The sequence below is a fragment of the Alosa alosa genome, chromosome 3 (assembly GCF_017589495.1).
Source record: "Alosa alosa isolate M-15738 ecotype Scorff River chromosome 3, AALO_Geno_1.1, whole genome shotgun sequence".
NCBI classification, from domain to species: Eukaryota; Metazoa; Chordata; class Actinopteri; order Clupeiformes; family Clupeidae; genus Alosa; species Alosa alosa.
The window spans coordinates 19,029,579-19,049,535 of NC_063191.1; the positions used below are offsets into that span (position 1 = coordinate 19,029,579).

A 19,957-nucleotide genomic window follows, 5' to 3' on the forward strand; every position below is an offset into this window, starting at 1 on the left:
CACCACCTGTCTGGAGGAGATAAAGGTATGGATGGAGCACAACTTCCTCCAACTAAACAGCTCCTAAACTGAAGCCATACTGATTGGCACTCCTCACCAGACCAAATCATCATCCATAACCAGCATCACCTTTTCGGGCTCCAACATCCCCCTCTCATCAACAGTCACAAATCTTGGTGTAAAAATGGACTCCCAACTCACCTTTGAAGCCCATATAAATTACCTCTGCAAGACATCATTCTACCACCTCCGTAACATTTCCAAACTCCGCCCCATTCTCTCCCTCTCAGATGCTGAAAAGCTGGTTCATGCCTTTGTCTCCTCCAGACTGGACTACTGTAACGCACTTCTCATTGGGATCCCTAGCAAGAGTCTGCAGAGGCTTCAGTAGGCCTACATCCAAAACTCTGCAGCTAGGATCCTGATGAGAGTGCGGAAACATGAGCACATTACCCCCATTCTCCACTCACTCCACTGGCTTCCCGTCTCCACCAGGATTGAGTACAAGGTTTCCCTCCTCACTCACCAATGCATCCATGGACATGGACATGGCCCCCCCCCACACCTCAAAGAAATTATCAACCCACAAAACACCACACGCTCAACTCACTCAAACCTCCTCCACATACTCAGAACCAGACTCAGGACCATGGGAGATCGACTTGGAGGGCTTTCTGTGCTGCTGCCCCACGTCTGTGGAATGCCCTCCCTGACACCTTGAGGGCACCACAATCCACTGAATGTTTTAAAAAAGACATTTCTTTTTAGCAAAGCTTAAAAAAGATGTTTAGATGTTTTTTAAAACCTTTCCTTTTTTTCTTTTTCCTTTTTTGTGTGTTTTTAACCTGTAGCACTTTGAGATCTTCTGTATGATGAAAAGTGCATTATAAATAAAATGTATTATTATTATTTTTCAAATCTGAGAAATTAAGTTGTCAGATACAGACTATTGACCTTATGCATCTTTTATGAATCAAGCTTTTCTGTGTGAGAAACCATTCCTGGATGGCATTTTAAATATCCTTTATGAATGGCAGGCTCTTCAAGTGCCTTTGGCCGGCCTGTTGTAGATAAAAGTATTGGGCAGTGATGACAAGGATGCTGAATGCTGATTCTGACTCATGCATTTCTTTCATAAGAGCCATTAAAGCACATCAAAAAGCACCCACATGTACCACTGATGAAAGGCAGTTGTTGCCATGTTACTGTGCTCTTGGCTGGGGACTGAATAAAATATATGAAGAGTTCAGATGCAAAACCCTCTAAATCCGTCTGAGCACTTTGTTTTTTAAATGAGCATTTAAATTCAGGCTCCTATAGGTTTTTGCCTATAAATCAATATTTCAGACCAGGAAGAGAGTGGTATTTAGTGGGTTTAGAAGTTAAATTATTTGATTAGCGTATACTATGTGTGGAGAGCATCCCCTCACCATCTTTATCTCATTTTTGACATACAGTAGGTGGCATTTAGAGGCTTTTGCATCTGAACCCTTCATATTAGGATAATTAATCCTGATCCACCAGGTGTCATGGTTGTGACGGTCCTAAATGTGACCGCACATATTTAATGCCCTGACGGCACAGACTATGGACTATGCCGTCTTATTCACCCCTTGCAAGTGATGTCACGTTTTGTTCGCGCCACAGCAAAATAGCTAGTGGACGGCAAGAACACGAATCAAATCAATGGGTTGTAATGGGACATATCGCACAGCTAGGAGATTATAGTGAGATTTAACCATAGTAATGCCCTTCCACGACTGTTGGCTTATTGTTTGGAATACAACAACATCCCATGTTCTTGCATAGATGTATTTTGGTTTGTTTTCTTTGTGTTTCGGGAGTATTTCAACCATGCTTATCTCCAGTGTATGAAGCACAGCAGCGGTTGCTATAGCAACCATAGACTCTGAACAGGACGGCAGATAGCCCTTAGGCAAAGTCTTTGGCAAGATCTGAATGTAAACAGATAATACCGTTTAAGTTTTTTTTTTAATTTCCTATTTCTTTCAATTCTTTAACTTAAGACATGTAAGAAGTTTTTATTATCGCTGGGCAACGCAAAACTGACGAGTTACATTAGCCCTAGCACTATGAGCTACGATAAACGTTAGCTAGAATAGCTAGCTTCTAAGTGTGGCAGCTAGTTATTATTTCATGTTCTGATATGACATTCTTAACGTTTTGACTATGTTACAACTGATAAAAGCAAGACAAATAAAGTAACCAAATTGCTTTGCAATATTTTAGTCCAGAAATACTTATGGGTGTTCATTTACCATAATGTTAATTACAGTAGCCTAACGTAACGTTATCTCCCCTTGCTGTTACCACCAGTTTTAATAACTTTACATTTGCGATCATGACCCATTTCATCTAACAACACCACTGGCATCTTCTTTGACTATCAGACCCCAAACAGCAATACATTTAACTACAAAGATGTTATAGTAATGGTGTTCAGTTCATCATAATCTTTATGACATAATGTAATTTGCCGTCCGTCTCCCATCTTTTTGCTGTCCAGCATGGAGCCGTCACGTGACTTAAGTCACATGTCTGCAAGGGTGAATAGCCTACACGCGCACATGCACACAAATAAATGCAGACACATTAAGCAACGTCACTCGCGTCAAGAACATGGAAATAACACTAAACACAAAGACTATTTATTATGCGTAACATTTATTTCGTACAGGTTGGTGCACAAACTTGTTTGCATGTTGTGTTACCAGCTGTGGTGGCATCCTCTGTTGTTTTCTGACTGTCCGGCAGCAAAGGGGTGCCGTCGGGAAACGATGGACTTTTAATTGGGTTCCGGAGGGAACTGGCCATGTTCAAGTGCCAAGGGGGGGACCAGGGCAATGATCAAGTTTCTCTGTATTTTCGTCCCTATATGTACCGCTTTGAATGTGTTTATTATGTGATGTTTATTTGAGTATGTTATTAGTTTATAGAGGAATATTATCATTTTATCTCAAAGTCTGTCTTGTGAATTATGTGTTAATTGTTTGTTGTGTGTTCACCTGTAATTAAGAATGGTGCTGGTCACCTGTATGTTCACCTCTGTCAGTTTTAGTCAGTGCTAGTCTAGTCCTGTTCTGTGTGTTTGACGTGTAGGCCTAGTGACTCTGAGATAGTTAAACAGAACTATTTATTTCATATTTACTTTTTCTTGCCTAGCCATTTAGAACTATTTTCATTTTTGCTTAGTATATTCCCCTTAATTCCTTACTTAATGTTTAAGTAGCCCCCATTGACTGATTTAGTGTATGCCTAATCCTATGAACATTTCAGATGCAACACCATTGCCAAACGCACATGGCAGCAGGTGAAAATGAAACACAAAAACATTATTCAGAATAGTAGGTTTATATAGTTATAGCTTGCATTAATATTTCTTAATTATGAAAACATGTAGGCCTAGCTTAGCCTTCACTTGGCCTCTGTTTTACAGCTAACAAGAAACAGGTGTCTTCGAGGAGGAGGAAAGGCACCAGAGTGTTTTACAGTAGCAGAGGAGTTGGCCATCGCAAATAATAGTGGAAGGCCGATTATGGAGGGGGTTGAGGGAGGCATTCGATCGGATTCTGGTGCTGTGGAAATGTGTAGCCTTTATTTGCAGGGTACAGTAATATGACATTCAATTCAACAAGTTTGTTAAAATGGTGATTTTTATTTATTAGGCCTACTGTAGGCTATGTCCGATTTATTTTAGGCTATTCTTGCTCAGATGTTCAGCATACTGTAGGCCTATGTCCGATTTATTTTAGGACATAGAGTTTTCTTTGCATCACCGATTGAATACATGAATGTCCACGGGCATTGCTATGAGACGCCTTTCCTAGATCGCCTGACAAAGATAACCCCTTCGGCTGACAATCTATATCTTCATAGAGAATATCGTCCGGTAGGCTATATATATTTTCTGGCGGTCTCTAAAACCCTCGCCCTGCGAAGAGAGTCCCCACGACGATTTGCGCCCAATGTCGTATAATGGATCATCCAGGTATGCCGACATGTCTCGGGAGAAATTGTTAGTGGAGGGGTGGTACTTATAAAGGGTGTGGTTAACGGAAACCTCGGGTTAACCAAGAACATAACCTGGTCAGAGCAGGTTTGAGATGCAGCGTAAATTGCCATGGCAGCATACCTGGGGTTAAAACCTATCCACCTTTCAGAAACGGGTTAATCGGGAAGTTACGCCACACGCGGATCAAGTTACTCTCGAGGTTACCCAGATAAGCCAGAAACCCCGCTTCGTAGTACAGGCCCCAGGACTGTGCAGTGGTACAGTCCCCTGCCTGTTCTCCTGTCACTCTTGCCATTAGTAGACTGGTACAGTCACCTGGGAAGCTGTTGGCTAGCATTTTGTGTTCACTTTTGAAATAACCACAAAGCAACTTAAGCTTAAGCTAAAAGTAGCATCTAATGGCTCCTACACACAGTTGCGTGCGTTGCAGTGCTGGAGACGCATCTCATGCACTTTACATGGGCTCACGTCATCCGTTGGCGAACTGAATTTTGGGTCCGTTGCGTCGCGTTTCTCCCGTCGCTCGCGTTAAGAAGTTCAGCTGTTCAAGCTGATCGACGGACGGCACCAACCAATCAAATTACGGTTATACCTTAAGTCATTTGCATAGCTACCGTCAGGAACACCCACTGGCATGCGTTGATGGAACGCAACTGTGTGTAGAAGCCCTTAGTCTAGTAGAACTTAGAAGTAGTTGAGGGGACTAATTCATAAAGACCAATTCTCAAACAGTTGTATGATACCCTAGCCTGGGTGTTCCCATGCTGCCTTGCGCGCGATTTGATTCACGCTGCTAAGGCAGCCTGTAGACCATGGAGCAAATTTTCGCCTGAGATAGGGAACCAATCACAGAACAGGGGGGAAAGCAAGACGATGATGAGCTATGCACAAACGCATTTGATAGACATCCGTGGCACCCAATAAACGGATCTGAGCATTTTTTTCAAATACGAGAAAATGAACGTTTGGTTCCCAGACCACGTCTCATTGAGAAGTGGTGGCGCTGGCCAGGCTAATGATACCCATTAATAACATTACACTTCTCAATGTTTTGGAATGCTGAGGCAGAACTGCTTTAAAAACCATGAGGGAATAACTGCTAGCTTGTAGCACAAAGTATGCAATTGGCACCAACCAAACACAACTTAAAGTTCCTGTATAACAAAAAACATATCATCCGATGCATTGTAGGTAGCTCAGTCTGTGATATTTAATTACTATTTTATCTTTATTTATCTATAAAAGCGCAAGACTTGTTGCAGGCAGAATCGTGGAAAAACACTTTATTAACTTACAAACTTACTTACAGAGAGATGAACCGACAGAGGAACAGGGGAGTAGAAATACATAGACTAATTAACAGAAAGACAGAGGACTGGACGAAACCAACAAAACAATAACGGGGAACAGGTGCAAGCAGAAACGGAGGGAAACTAACAAGACAGGAAGTGCAGACCATATTAAGAGAATGGGTGGAGACAAAGACACATGACCAGACAGGTAAATACAGAGCACATGACACAGAACAATATACAGAATGGCCACCAGGGTGGCATAAAGTCTCTAGTCCAGGCCAGATCCTGACACATATAGCACAGATCTGTCCTTGCAAGCAAGCTTGTGCATGAGAGTTGACATCAGCCATAGAAACAAAGGGTTTCTCTTATTTTTGGAGTTGTCGCTTTTCCTCACTAACGTTGGTCTCAACAGCTTTGTGAACTTGGTTAACTTTTACTGGTACATTTTTTAGTATTCTCTTAGCAGTAAAATGAAATGCTTTAACCCCCACACACACACCCACACACACACACACACACACACACACACACACACATACTCACACATATGCCCTAAACTCACACACCACCCCCCGCCCACACACACACCATTTCATCACCCCCCACCCAAACGCACAACATACCCCCCGCCCACACACACAGATACCCCCCCCCACACACACACACACACAAACCATTTCATCACACCCCCAGACACCCCATTACCCCCACCCCCCATACACACACAATATATAATTACTCTAAATGTTTTAATTATTAAATACTTTAAATGTATTAATTAATTACTTTAAATGTGTTAAATTAAGTTGAGCTGACTCTAGAGCGCAATAATTCCTTTTATGGATACATGACTATAAACTACTTGAACTTGAATGTTCTTAAGGTAGATGTGACCAATGTAAGCATGCCTGAAAATACTTAAATTTACCATTGTTTTTTTTACAGAGAACCGTAATTGAACAGCCAGGAACCACACTTGATTTAGCATAATGTATTAGGTTAAGTAATTATTTCACACTGCTCATATCCTGGCTGCCTGCTGGTAGACACACAGTGTGCATCATGCCAACCTGCTCTTAGGGCTAAGTAGGTTGGGTCTTAGGACTAAGTAGGTTAGGTATTTTATTTTTGCCACAAATTCATTCGCTTGGCAGTCAGAGGCAAACACAATAGGCCTAGCTTGAAAATATATTGTTCCTTTGGCATTTTTGTGATGATAAAGTGGGATATTACTTCACTATGAATGGCCAATAAAACATCTTCTCCTCTTCAGTGCAACTGGATACAACCAGTCAAAAAAGTTTGGAGACACCTAATCATTTATGGATCTTTCTTTTTCTGACTATTTTTACACACGTGGGGTTATGTAGTTAAAAAAATAGTGCAAACAAAAGAATGCAATATTTTGCTCTGATGACAGCATTCCACACCCTTAGCACTCTATAATTAGTAGAATATATAGTAGGCTAAAGTGCAGAATTATCACACAATGAGTTTCAAGTGTTATTATTACATTATAGTTATTGCTGCTCAAATACTGAGCACTGTTCAACCACTTCCCCTGCCATCCTGCCATCTCCCTATCACCCTTCGGTCATCAATCTGATTTCCTAGCCAGTAGGCCATGGCTGCCTCAGAGAAAAGCAGTAGAGTAAGCAAAGGTGATCCATCTTTTGGGGGTCGTGGATGGGCTTCCAAGACTCAATGGCAGCACAGGTTAGTTCTGTTTTATTTTTGGAAATGTGAGCTTTGTGAAGGACTGGCCATATGACTGAATGCTTATTAAGCATTCAGTCATATGGCCATTCAATAGAAAATAAACTTTTCATGTCACATGAAAATAAAAAACCCAAAACCTATAGCCGGCTGTCATGCTAAATAAACCAAACTAGTTTGAAGTTTGAGGTGCAGGCCTGATACGAAGCTTGTGTGCGGCGAAGCCTTAAACAAGATGGTTGTTTCGCTCCACTAGCGCAGAGAAAAAAGCTTGTTTGCAACAATGGCTGCCACTTTCACCAAGCGGCATGGGGCCATAGAAATGGATACAGCCACCCCATAGGTGATTTGTTCCGATGCCAACCCAACAAAACATCACTTAATTATTTTTTCACTCAAAGCTTTCCTAAATAGCTTATCCGTGAACTTTCCCTTAGAATGCCTTTGAGTTTCTTATCCAGAGAATATGGTTATTGAAAGTTGCACATGAGAGAATATAACGGAGCCGTAAATGGTTCGGCAACTGCAACCCTGCTGATCGCAAGGCACTACAAAGAGTAGTGAAATCTGCTCAAAGGACCATTGGCTCCCAACTCCCCTCCATCCACGACACATATCATAAACGCTGTACAAACAAAGCCAAATCCATTGTCAAGTATGCCACCCACGCAAACCATGGTCTTTTCAGTCTACTCCCATCTGGCAGGCGATACAGGAGCCTGCACTCCTGCACCAGCAGGCTCAGGTACAGCTTCTTTCCAGAGGATGTAGCACTGCTGAACAAAACTTCACCTCCTGTCTAGCATTTGCACTATAGCTGTTACTAGTCTACCTGTTTACTTTTTACTACTGCACTGCTGACCTGTTTACATTACTCCTACACTGTTTCACCTATGACTTTGCACTGTGCTAACACCCCATACTATACATTATATTTATATATATATATATACATATATTTATTTTAAATTCCATAGCCTGCCCATAAACATTATTACCAATATTACATATATGAATCTAATCTAATCTAATCTAAAGTGAGAAATTAGGCCAGTCACACAATGTTGAATTTCTCTGGAAATAATGGTTTATATAAAGGCTTTAAACACTTCAGATGTAAAGTGATTCGCTGTCAAAGTAGTAAGTGTAAAGTTAGTAAACCTCACTCCCCGACGCCTCAAGAGCAGAGCTGGGTTTTTAGCTCGATTGTCAGCATGCTCGACACCCGATCCAAGGTGCTGCTGGTTTGCGGGTTCTAGTCTGGGTGTGTGCATGGCTGAATTGCGCAGGTTCAATGCAACGCAGGTGACAAAAGCACTTATGGAATTAAGGGTTTCCTGCAGCACTTTAAAGCGGCCGCCTTAGCAACAGATGCCTGCCGCCTTAACTACGTTGTCAAAAACAAAAAGGGGAAAAAAATGTATATAATATGAGCGATATCCGCTGTGTTACTCTAGGCCTACTGTTTTCTCCCTTTCATTCCAAACCGTGACCAACGCCTGTCTCCCTTCTCTGCAGAACGCATACAAAATAATAAAAAACGTGCCATGAATTGTACGTTTTTACAATCTTTAAATTCCTAATAAATAAGTAAATCTATTATTTACTTAGGCTGCGCAAAGCTCAGGGCTTTATTTGGGGCAGGCTTGTAATCGAGGCAAACCTTTATTTCTACATTTTATTGTGAGGCATGCGTTTCGTTTGGAACGGCATAGATAGATAGATAGATAGATAGATAGATAGATAGATACTTTATTGATCCCTAGGGGAAATTCAAGGTCACAGTAGCATACAGACATACACACACATTCACTAACAGCAGAAAAAGTAATTAAAAGTATATAATATAAAAAACACAACTAAGAAATAAGGACTGTAGAAGATAAAGAATATACTAAATATACTAAAATACAAATTATACTAAATAAAACTTAATCTAAATCAATTCTAAAAAACAGTATCCACATAGTGGGCGATTAATCAATCAGGTGTGCTTGCAATGACTGAAGCAGGGACTGAGCCTGTGGTCCTCTGTGCATAAGGTAAGGTAAGATGCTCTTTGTGAATGAGTGTCATAGTGATGGTGCAAATGAGTAAGTCAAACAGTGCAACAGTGCAAGAATAAAGTCTATATATCTATGTATAAATAACTATATTAAGAAAGGTATAAGTGTGGTCACAGTTCAGCTGTGGCATGGAGGGAGGGGTTGTGCATATGTGCAATTAAAGCACACAAACAGTGAGGCAGAAGACAATGGTAAAGTGGCTAGTGGACAGACAGTTCAAGACATGGAGGTGGTGAAGAGGCAGACAGACTATGCGGAGAAGTCCTATTTCTCCTCTTCCCTTAAGTGATGCATTGAACAGTTCAATGGCCCTGGGGATGAATGACTTCCTCAGTCTGTCTGTTGTGCAAGGCAGTGAGCGAAGTCTCTAGCTGATCAGGCTCTTCTGCTTAACAATAGTGCTGTGGAGTGGATGACACTCATTGTCCAAGATGTTGATCAGTTTGTTCAGGGTCCTTTTGTCAGATATTGAAGTGATGCACTCCAGTTCAGCTCCTACTACAGACCCAGCTTTCCTTACCAGCCTGTCTCCTTGGTCTTTGAAGTGTTGAGTTGGAGATGATTGAGTTTGCACCATTGCACAAAGTCCTCCACCAGGCTCCTATACTCCTCCTCCTGCCCGTTCCTGATACATCCCACAATTGCGGTATCGCCAGAAAACTTCTGCATGTGGCATGACTCAGTGTTGTAGCAGAAGTCAGATGTGTACAAGGTGAACAGGACTGGAGAGAGCACAGTTCCCTGTGGCGCTCCGGTGCTGCTGATCACAGTGTCAGAGAGACAGTTCTTCAGTCTGAATGCTAAATGTTGGGACTGATAGTCCTAAAACTAAAATCTTGGGGATATTTGATGGTTCACTATTGATTTCATGTAGTTGAAAGAGTGTCAGAATTTCCACCCAGCTGTGTTTTGTAAGTAGATAGGCAGTTCATTGAATGTGCTGTGCTGTAATGGAAACCTTATTGCCTAGCCAAGTAGGCCCTCTGGTAGCCTAAATTGAGTTATTATGACCGCCAAAGCCCAAGGTCATATAGGTTTATTTTTTTTTCTTTTTTTTCCAAATTTTCACATGTCCAAATTTCCGGTCAAAGATTCCCCGGACACTGAAAGACCGGGGTAGATGAAACTTGGTGGGCATGTAACCCCACATGGATAGTATGGAACCATCATTTTTTCGTTTTGATCTGTAGCCCCCAGCTGGACTGCACCCCCGAAGGAGGGTAGGCATACACAGTTTTCTGCGAATATCTTGAGAACCGTGGTTTAGGAGGACCATTTTTGTTTGTTGATCTCAAGGGGCCATGTCAACCCATTCCATAACCCACTCATTTCATGTATAAGCCACCTAGTTAAACACAAAAAAAAGTAAAAATGAGGTGTTGTAATCGCGAGGTATCTGTGACCTAACATAGTCAAAAACTGCACGAAAATTGGAAGTGTAGGATCACTATGACACCCTCTGAATGCACACCAAGTTTAGACAAATTCCGTTCATGGGGGCCACACAATAAATTAATTTATGTTACTATACACCAACTGGCCTGTAGGTGGCGGAGACAGTTTTCTGTGAATATCTCGAGAACCGTAGGGCCCTGGGAGGTCCACCTTTTTTTTTTTTGTATGTTTGGTCTTAAGGGGCATGTCAACCCATCCCATTACCACTTTTTCATGTATAAGCCACCTAGTTAAAAAATTAAAAGCAAAAAAAAATTAGGTGTTTTTCACCACAATATAGTGACCGACACCAACAAGGATTCCCGGGACACTGAAAGACCGGGTAGATGAAACTTGGTGGGCATGTAACCCCACATGGATAGCATGGAACCATCATTTTTCGTTTTGATCTGTAGCCCCCCACTGGACTGCACCCCCGAAGGAGGGTAGGGCATACACAGTTTTCTGTGAATATCTTGAGAACCGTGGGGTTTAGGAGGACCATTTTTTTTCTTTGTTTTGCCTCTCAGGGGTCATGTTAACCCATTCCATAACCACTCATTTCATGTATAGCGCCACCTAGTTAAACACAAAAAGTAAAAATGAGGTGTTGTAATCGCAGGTATCTGTGACCTAACATAGTCAAAACTGCACGAAATTGGAGTGTAGGATCACTATGACACCCTCTGAATGCACACCAAGTTTCACAAATTCCGCTCATGGGGGCCACACAATAAATTAATTTATGTTACTATACACCAACTGGCCTGTAGGTGGCGGAGACAGTTTTCTGTGAATATCTCGAGAACCGTAGGGCCTAGGAGGTCCACCTTTTTTTTGTATGTTGGTCTTAAGGGGGCATGTCAACCCATCCCATTACCACTTTTCATGTATAGCGCCACCTAGTTAAAAATTAAAAAGCAAAAAATTAGGTGTTTTCACCACAATATAGTGACCGTACACCAACAAGGATTCCCGGGACACTGAAAGACCGGGGTACACGAAACTTGGTGGGCATGTAACCCCACATGGATAGCATGGAACCATCGGTTTTCGTTTTGATCTGTAGCCCCCCACTGTACTGGACCCCCGAAAGGAGGGTAGGGCAGACACCGTTTTCTGTGAATATCTTGAGAATCGTAGGGCCTAGGATGACCAATTTTTTCTGTATGTTTGCCTCCAGGGGTCATGTTAACCCATTTCATGTGCACACATGTGCACAAACAGATAACAGAAAACACGCACACACACACATACATTCACAGTAATCATACGTATGACACATACTCACACTGTAGACATCTGTACGCTTGCATGCACAGGCACATACGCAGGCACACACATAAGCACACACACACACACACACACACACACACACACACACACACACACACACACACACACACACACACACACACATAACATAAACATAACACAAACAATCAAGAATTTCTCAGAATTATGAACAGGCAAGATGGAGGTGGGGTTGTATAAAATGAATTTTACATGTGAAATCTATGAACTAATCATGTTTTGGTACTTGTTGTCTAGCAGATACCAGTGAGAATTGAGTGTGGATAATGCAATTTAGTGAGACAGCTAGAATCATATAGGCCTTTCAGCGTGATTTGTGGAAAAAATGTGCTGGACTGGGCGGCGGTCATATTTTGTACCGCTCTGCGGTACATCTAGTTAATATAATAAGTGTTGTTACCAGGGATAAGAACGCATCACGCAAACGCCTCCGATTAGGCCACTTTGTCATAAAATTCGTTACAAGAATGACCGTCATGCTGTAGCACTCCACCATGCATAAGACATTAAAAACTATGCGGCAGCTCGTTGTTCCGCGTTACCCGATAGTAGCTAAAGTGGCTAGAAAACCATAGATTAAGTATAATATATACTCTTTTGATCCCGTGACGTAAATTTGATCTCTGCATTTATCCCAATCTGTGAATTAGTGAAATGCACTCTGAACACAGTGAACACACAGTGAGGTGAAGCACACACTAATCCCAGCGCAGTGAGCTGCAACAACAGTGGCGCTCGGGGAGCAGTGAGGGGTTAGGTGCCTTGCTCAAGGGCACCTCAGCCGTGCCTACTGGTCGGGGTTCGAACCGCAACCCTCTGGTTACAAGTCCGAAGCGCTTACCAGTAGGCCACGGCTGCCCCTATACAACTGCCTGTATCCGAATCTAGCAAGCATCATGGCCCACTGTTGCAATTCCTTCATTTGTGTTTTGCAGAAAGCAGGTAGACTAATCCAGTGGTCAAAATTACACGATATGCATGTGTGAGCAATATGATTGATTTTTATCGAGGGAGCTCCAATCTACAGTATAAGTGATAGGCTATTTAACCATAAGTAATGACCCAATGGTGAACCTGAACAACTTTAGGAAAAACTTACGATTGGTGCAGCTACTTTCATCTAAAAAAAACTTTTCAAATGACTGGCACTTGCCTGCCAATGTTCTTTCTGTTGTTTTTTGTTTTGTTTTATTGACTGTGCACCTCTGCATTTTAATCATTCGCAATGACATTCATGTGACGCCCCCTCAAATTGAGCTACACTGCCCACACAGCGTGTGAATCCTGGTTGTGCTATTGTTATTGCCATGATTTAGGCCTATGTGTGGTAATGAATGAAGCCATGCCTCGGTATGTTCTGCGTCAAGGAGATTAGACTAGGCCTATGCTAGATTACATATAGTGCAGTAGTAGGGTTACACCCCAGTGTACCCCCATCTTCCTGCAGCCGCATGACACTCCACAGCCATCTGCTCTGCAGCCACAAGAGATCATGTTGAGCAGAGTGTCTGGAGCAATGGGGCGGTCAGTTTCAACTGGAGTCAAGATGTCCTCCATTTTCCATCCCCAATCTGTTGGCTGCAATGGCCTTCCCATCCATTCCTGAACAATGAATGTTGCTTTGCTGCAGCACTTGTTGGAGGCAAAGTTGCCAACTGGAAGGATGAGGAAAGTGAAGTTCTGCTGATTGCCTTATTGTAAGCAGTGTATCGGAACTGATCCAGTGATTCAAGCTCCATACAGCTTCAGGAGGAAGCTTTCACCTGCTTGTTGTACTTGCTGATGAGTAATTGCATTGATGAATGTGTCAAGTAGATCATACTCTTAAGCATTTAAGCCCACCTTGGAAAAAGGCATTTTTTGAACATATATCATCCAAATATTTGTGTTTTAATTTGAAGATTTATGTAAAATGAATCAGAAAACATTTAGTTTGTATACTCAACATTTTTAATCCTTAAGCAGTGTATATCTATCAGTAGGGCTACATAATGGTTTGCTCACTACTAGCATAACTCATCTTTCTAAAGCCAAATGGTAAAAAATGACAATGAACTACCTGTTTATAAACAATAAACAATAATGAATCTACATACTAAGTCAGTGGCTGAAAATAATTGAAAAGAGGCTCTATCTGAGGGGTTTGAAAACACCAAAGTTTTGAAGCGACTTTATCTGAGCCTCCTTGAGACTGCACAGATGTAAGCGAGCCTTATTCAATATTGACAAATGTGATTGGTGCCAAATAAAAACTAACGTATAATAAAGACATTGTGTGATTAGACAAAATAATGAATAGCATTAGACAGGCCCATTTTTTTCTAAAAAATGACTTCAAAGTTATAAATGGGCTTAAATGGTGCCTGGGCTTAATGGGTAGCCTACACTATGTGAATTTCGTGTCATTGTCACATTAATGACCTTGTAATCTTGGTTAACTTTAATGTTAGCAGTGTGTCAATGGTGAATTTGGATTCCTTGTATGAGAAAACATATATTTTAACATTTTTATTGCATTTGTATTATGTTTTAAGCCTGAGATATGGAAAAATCTCCAAATAGCGGCAATTTTGGACAAAACAATACAAAAAAAATACAAATACAAAACAATACAAAAAAATGAAAAGCTACAGACCATATTTATAGACTTTGGTGGAAAAGTGTAGTTTTTTTTTTGTTTTTTTTTTTATTCGGTTTCATGTTCACGAAAGCTGGTAACAATTTGGCCTTGGCCTTATGCACCGACATGTGGAGGTGCGAGTGTGACAGTTTTTGCAATGTCATTAAAATAGTGTAGGCCTACCCCCCTTGAAAATCCCCACTACACCACTCAGCTGAATGAACATAAAAAAGAGTGTAGGGGAGAACCGGGACGAATGAAACACTTCTTAATTAGGCCTAAATGTAATTTACAAAGACATCGTACTGTCGAATACAGTTGCATTTACAGCTCTGAACAAAACCGTTCAAGAGTTATTTAAGGAGAAGTCGAACGTGCGTTTTGTTACATTCGTCCCAGCATGGGGGACGAATGAAACATACAGCTTAAATTATGTAAACTTCCCACAATTTCAATATTTGACAACATATCATGAATGCTACTTCAAGTGTGTTATTTTAGATAGATTGCTGCTGGGCTATATGTCTTGGTTCATCTGTTAACAACATTGACGTCATGGTAAAGCGCTTATCTCGCGGTTATGGAAATAGCATTCACTATGCCATTAATATAGCTAGAATAATGCATGTTTCGAATTATATAATGTTTCTATAGTACAAAATGTTATTTCACTCTGTTTTTACGTGGTTAAAGCCACCACACATCCAAATAAGTGCCCTTCATGACCGACAGGCCGTCGGTCTCCATAGGTTAACATGCAAAACTCGACCCCCTACCTGATAGCCCCGAATATATTTGCATCTTTCTAAAACTACTTTTCCATGTCTCACCTGCATACAATATAGTAGCCTATAAACACAGATATGTGTGCATTGACTTAGAATAAATGGGGTTTACTGCCTCGGGACAAATGAAACAGGTGTTTCAATCGTCCCGCCATAGACATCTAGCATTAGCCTATAGGCTGTTTTGCATCCATTACAAACAATCATGCAATGTGAACGTCTGGGATTGGGGAAAGCACTAAATGCTCTACTGAATAAGCATGAAGTCAAACCTTTAAATGAAAAACACTCTTTAATAATAAAAAATAAATAAACCGCTAATGATGTAGCCTAAATGTGTGACCATCAAAAATCGTTTATCGCCTGTAACTCCGTGATACCAGGACGTAACAGGAAGGAATTTGGCTGAGCAACGGAGGTTAATATGCTCTATGTTTTGTCCAAATGATGACTGTCTATCATCGTTGCACTCGGAGAAAACCGGAATGTTTCATTCGTCCCCCGTTTCAATCGTCCCGGTTGTAGGCTAGGCTACCTATTCTTCGTTTTTAATTCTACATAGTTTTTAGACGAATTTCCCATTCACCATGAATTTGTGAGATAAACCTTGAGGTTACCTTCAAAACTCCCATTAAGAGTTTTCAAATTGGTGACACTGACGGGGATGACTAGAGACATAGTTCGTTTGTGTTTTTAACCTGATAACCGTAGCAGGGCTTTGTGGAAACGAGTGTTTTCGTTTGCCCTAAAGTGTATGATCAACAGAGACAGAGGGGCTGAGCACAGCAACGTTTACTGTATATTCATCCTTCAGACGAGCTGGCACCTGAATGTGAGGTTTTACGAACGAGTTCAGGATAAGAGTCATTCCTTTTTGGGTGAGTAGCCTAGTCATTTTCATTTTGTTGGCTAATTTCTGCTTACGTATGAGACAATGTGTGCGTGTTTACCATGTCACCCGCCTCATAAGTTTGTTCTGTAAGAATGTAAAAAAACAGTGTTAAACGAGGGTTAAGCATTATTTTTATAATAACAAATCTAAGGCAGGCTACATCTGGGTTACAGGTTACATTTTTAATTAGATCTTAATTTATGGGAGCAATGGGTTCGTTAACAACATGTTAATATAGCATATAGTGTAGTTTATTGGCTCCAAATGACAGCATATTCAATTCATTATGAATTCTGACTGGATGAATTCATCCTATCAATTAAGTCTTGAACACTGTTATTAGCTAGGCTACATTGCAGATCATTTATTTCAACGAGCTTCTCCTTAGCCTATGTGTTGTTGTGCTTCTCCTGTTCTTTTCCTTACTTATGGTTGACTCAGCATGGTTCATTCTCCCAGAATAATTCTGGATAACTTGCACCACCACCACAGCAACAAATGGAGAGTTTTGTTACAAATGTCACAACTGGATTCTTAGTCTATATAATTCTGGATAACTTGCACCACCACAGCAACAAATGGAGAGTTTTGTTACAAATGTCACAACTGGATTCTTAGTCTAGAATAAGACTATACAGTGCTTTAAGTAGCCTACTTCTTTTCGAAATGAACTTGCAGAAAAGACCATACAGTGGGATAAAGAGGAAAAGAGGTAAAAACGTCATTAGTTTTTTTTACATTATTCCAAAGAGCAGTATAAGGCATATACTCCTGAGAAAACTTTTCTTACTTTTAAGGATGCAGGGCCTGTAGAGGGTGTTCAAGACTCTAGTCACTATCGAGTAAACACAATATTGTCTGTCATTTTGAACAGCTATGGCCAGAGTGCAATCAAAATGTGTCAACTATCATGACATCACATCAATTCATGTAATAAATGATTTCATCATCATGAAAATTGAAGGACATTTTTTTCTAGTCAGACTGTGTTCATATACAACACATATTATCCGTTACAAGTTCATACAATTATTTTCTTCACAGAAAGATCACTGGAATCCAGTATTGTTTTTCAGCCATGTCCCTTGTTTACAAACATTTCCCTGGATGATTACGATACAATCCTCAAATTCCTCGAATTCCAATTTCACTTGAAGAGCATCATTGGTGGTTAGTGATGTTCCCCTTCACTGTAAAGCACTTTGCATGTCTTGAAAAATGCTATAAATGCAATGTGCTGTTGCTATATTGTTGCTCACACAGGTTTTCACATGGTGATGAATACCTCCCCACAGCTTTCCTTCTGAGAGATTATGTGGAATGCTCTTTTTATACTCAGTCATGGTGCCAGTAACCTAGTTGAGAAAATGTTCCTCCTTGTGTTTTTCTTTAGCATTACACAACTTTCCCAACCTTTTGTTCACACTAATGAATATGAAGTATCAAAGCATCCCCTTTGGATGCCTCACGGGGGAAATAAAGCAGTATAGCTATATTTTTGTTCAATTACAACAATGTTTAATTAGCCACATAACTCAATGTGATGTTCTCAGATTTGTATTCCATATATTCCCTTAGATTGCATTCTTCAATCATCTGGTTGTGCTCATGAAGCAGCCTGCAATGTCCAGGGAGCATATGGATGCCATGAGTGACTTTTCTTTGATGTGTCTTCACTGCTGAAACGTTCAGTTTGATGAAAAGTGATCATAAAGGTATGATACACCACTGGGCAAACATAGCCTAATGCTTGGCAGATTTTTGAGCTTGAATAGAATTTAAGAATACTGAAAAAGAAAAGCATCTATCTATCTATCTATCTATCTATCTGGGACAGTGCTCAATGAACAACAGTAAATAAGCGTTAGCCATATGGGCTAATTTTCATCTGTTGTCTCTAGCCAGTTCTTAAGGAACCTACAATACAAAGAGATGACCAATATTAAAGATAAGAAATGAATGGTTTAAATCTCATTCATACAGTGCACAATTGACTATGACAAGTATTTTGCTCCACGTCAAATGTTTTACTCAGATGAACTTTCCCTTTATTCTTCTCTTCTGCCCATCTCTCTCTCTCTAAATGGCCTTTTGACATACATTGTTATTCTCAGTACTCTCCAAGTATGGCCCTATCTAATCTCACAGATCCATCTACGCCTGAGGTCACTGAAGTCCCTGGCAGTAAAATTGTCCTCTCCTTGACCCTGTCTGTATTGGCAGTGCTCACCATTGCCATCAACTCCTTGGTTATCACTGCCATTATTGTCACTCGTAAGTTGCACCACCCAGCCAACTACCTCATCGGTTCTTTGGCGGTCACCGACTTGCTGGTGGCCATCTTAGTCATGCCCTTCAGCATTGCATATATTGTCACAGAGCACTGGATCATGGGTCAGGTGGTGTGTGACATCTGGCTGGCTGTGGACATCACCTGCTGCACCTGCTCCATCCTGCATCTGGCAGCCATTGCTGTAGATCGGTACTGGGCCATCACGGATGCCGTGGCCTACTCTCACAAGAGAACACCTACACGTGCTGCCATCATGATAGTCATGGTATGGGTGCTGTCTGTCCTCATTTCCTTGCCCCCTGTACTTTTGAGGCAACACGAGAACAGTAATATGACTTCTGACATTAAGGAATCACATGAACAGTGTCTTATAAAACACAGCATTGGCTTTACCATCTACTCCACATTTGGGGCTTTTTATATTCCTCTTCTACTCATCGTCATCTTATACTATAAAATCTACCATGCCGCTAAGAGTCTATATGAAAAACGAGGTGCCATCCGGATCAGAAAACAGGCAATGAATGGACATACTTTGCCCGCGTGCAGAGACAGAGAGCCACACGGTCATAAAACCCTTAGTCCACCTGAGAAGTCCTTCTCAGACCTTTCCACAGAAGTCGAGCGAGTTCATATCACCCCTAAAAGCTCACACCTTGTACCTCGTCACAAGAAGTCTAGCACACACCGCATCTCTGGGAGAAGGGAGAGGAAAGCCGCCACCACTCTGGGCCTCATCCTGGGAGCATTTATCATCTGTTGGCTGCCCTTCTTTGTCCATGAAGTGATTGTCAACACCTGTGGTCCCTGTCAGACATCTGGAGAGTTGGCCAACTTCCTGACATGGCTGGGCTACTTGAACTCACTCATTAACCCTCTCCTATACACCATCTTTAATGAGGACTTCAAAAAGGCCTTTCAAAAGCTCATTTGGTGTAGCCAGTCCCTTAGCATTGAAAAGTCACAGTCTCAGTTGGAATAGTAAGACATACGCACAAAGCAGAAAAAAATGGAATGACACTTAACACATAAGCTTACCAAATCCAAGTGAGATCTATTTTGGAATGAATACATGCCATCAGAATGGTGCTAAAGTTGATCAATATGCATATAAATTGAGTACTATCTTAATACCTTATTATGCGAAGGAACAAAGTGTATCAAAGTGCACTGGGTATGGATGTGAAATGATTATCTGATATTGCTATCAAATAACTGGACAAGAATGCACAATAACATCACAATCATTTGATAATTGTAAAACATTTGTCTCCACCGTTCATTATGATGATATATTACAGAATGTAGTTGTTTAACTTCATTTTGTTGCATGAAATTAGACATGTTATAAATAAACTAAGATTAACTGAGATGGGTTGGAGTTCATTGCCTAGGCAATTGTGTTTTGCAATGTAAAACTATGAGGTCACATACAGTATCAAGCTACAGTACACACATAAGAGGCAAATTCAAGCAAATAAAAAGTGATACCAGACACATTCTTTG

At 41.0% G+C, this 19,957-nt stretch overlaps 1 protein-coding gene across 1 annotated transcript; it reads left to right on the top strand.

The window, feature by feature from the left end:
* The first annotated feature begins 18,284 nt into the window (after positions 1-18,284).
* Positions 18,285-19,577, top strand: htr1fa (5-hydroxytryptamine (serotonin) receptor 1Fa). Its single transcript, XM_048238449.1, has one exon. It carries the CDS (start codon positions 18,285-18,287, stop codon positions 19,431-19,433), a length of 1,149 nt encoding a protein of 382 aa, XP_048094406.1. The 3' UTR covers positions 19,434-19,577.
* Positions 19,578-19,957: the final 380 nt, after the last annotated feature.

Bases quoted from the DNA above. Each gene is read 5' to 3' on its own strand.
- htr1fa (XM_048238449.1), top strand. From the start codon at position 18,285: ATGGCCCTATCTAATCTCACAGATCCATCTACGCCTGAGGTCACTGAA.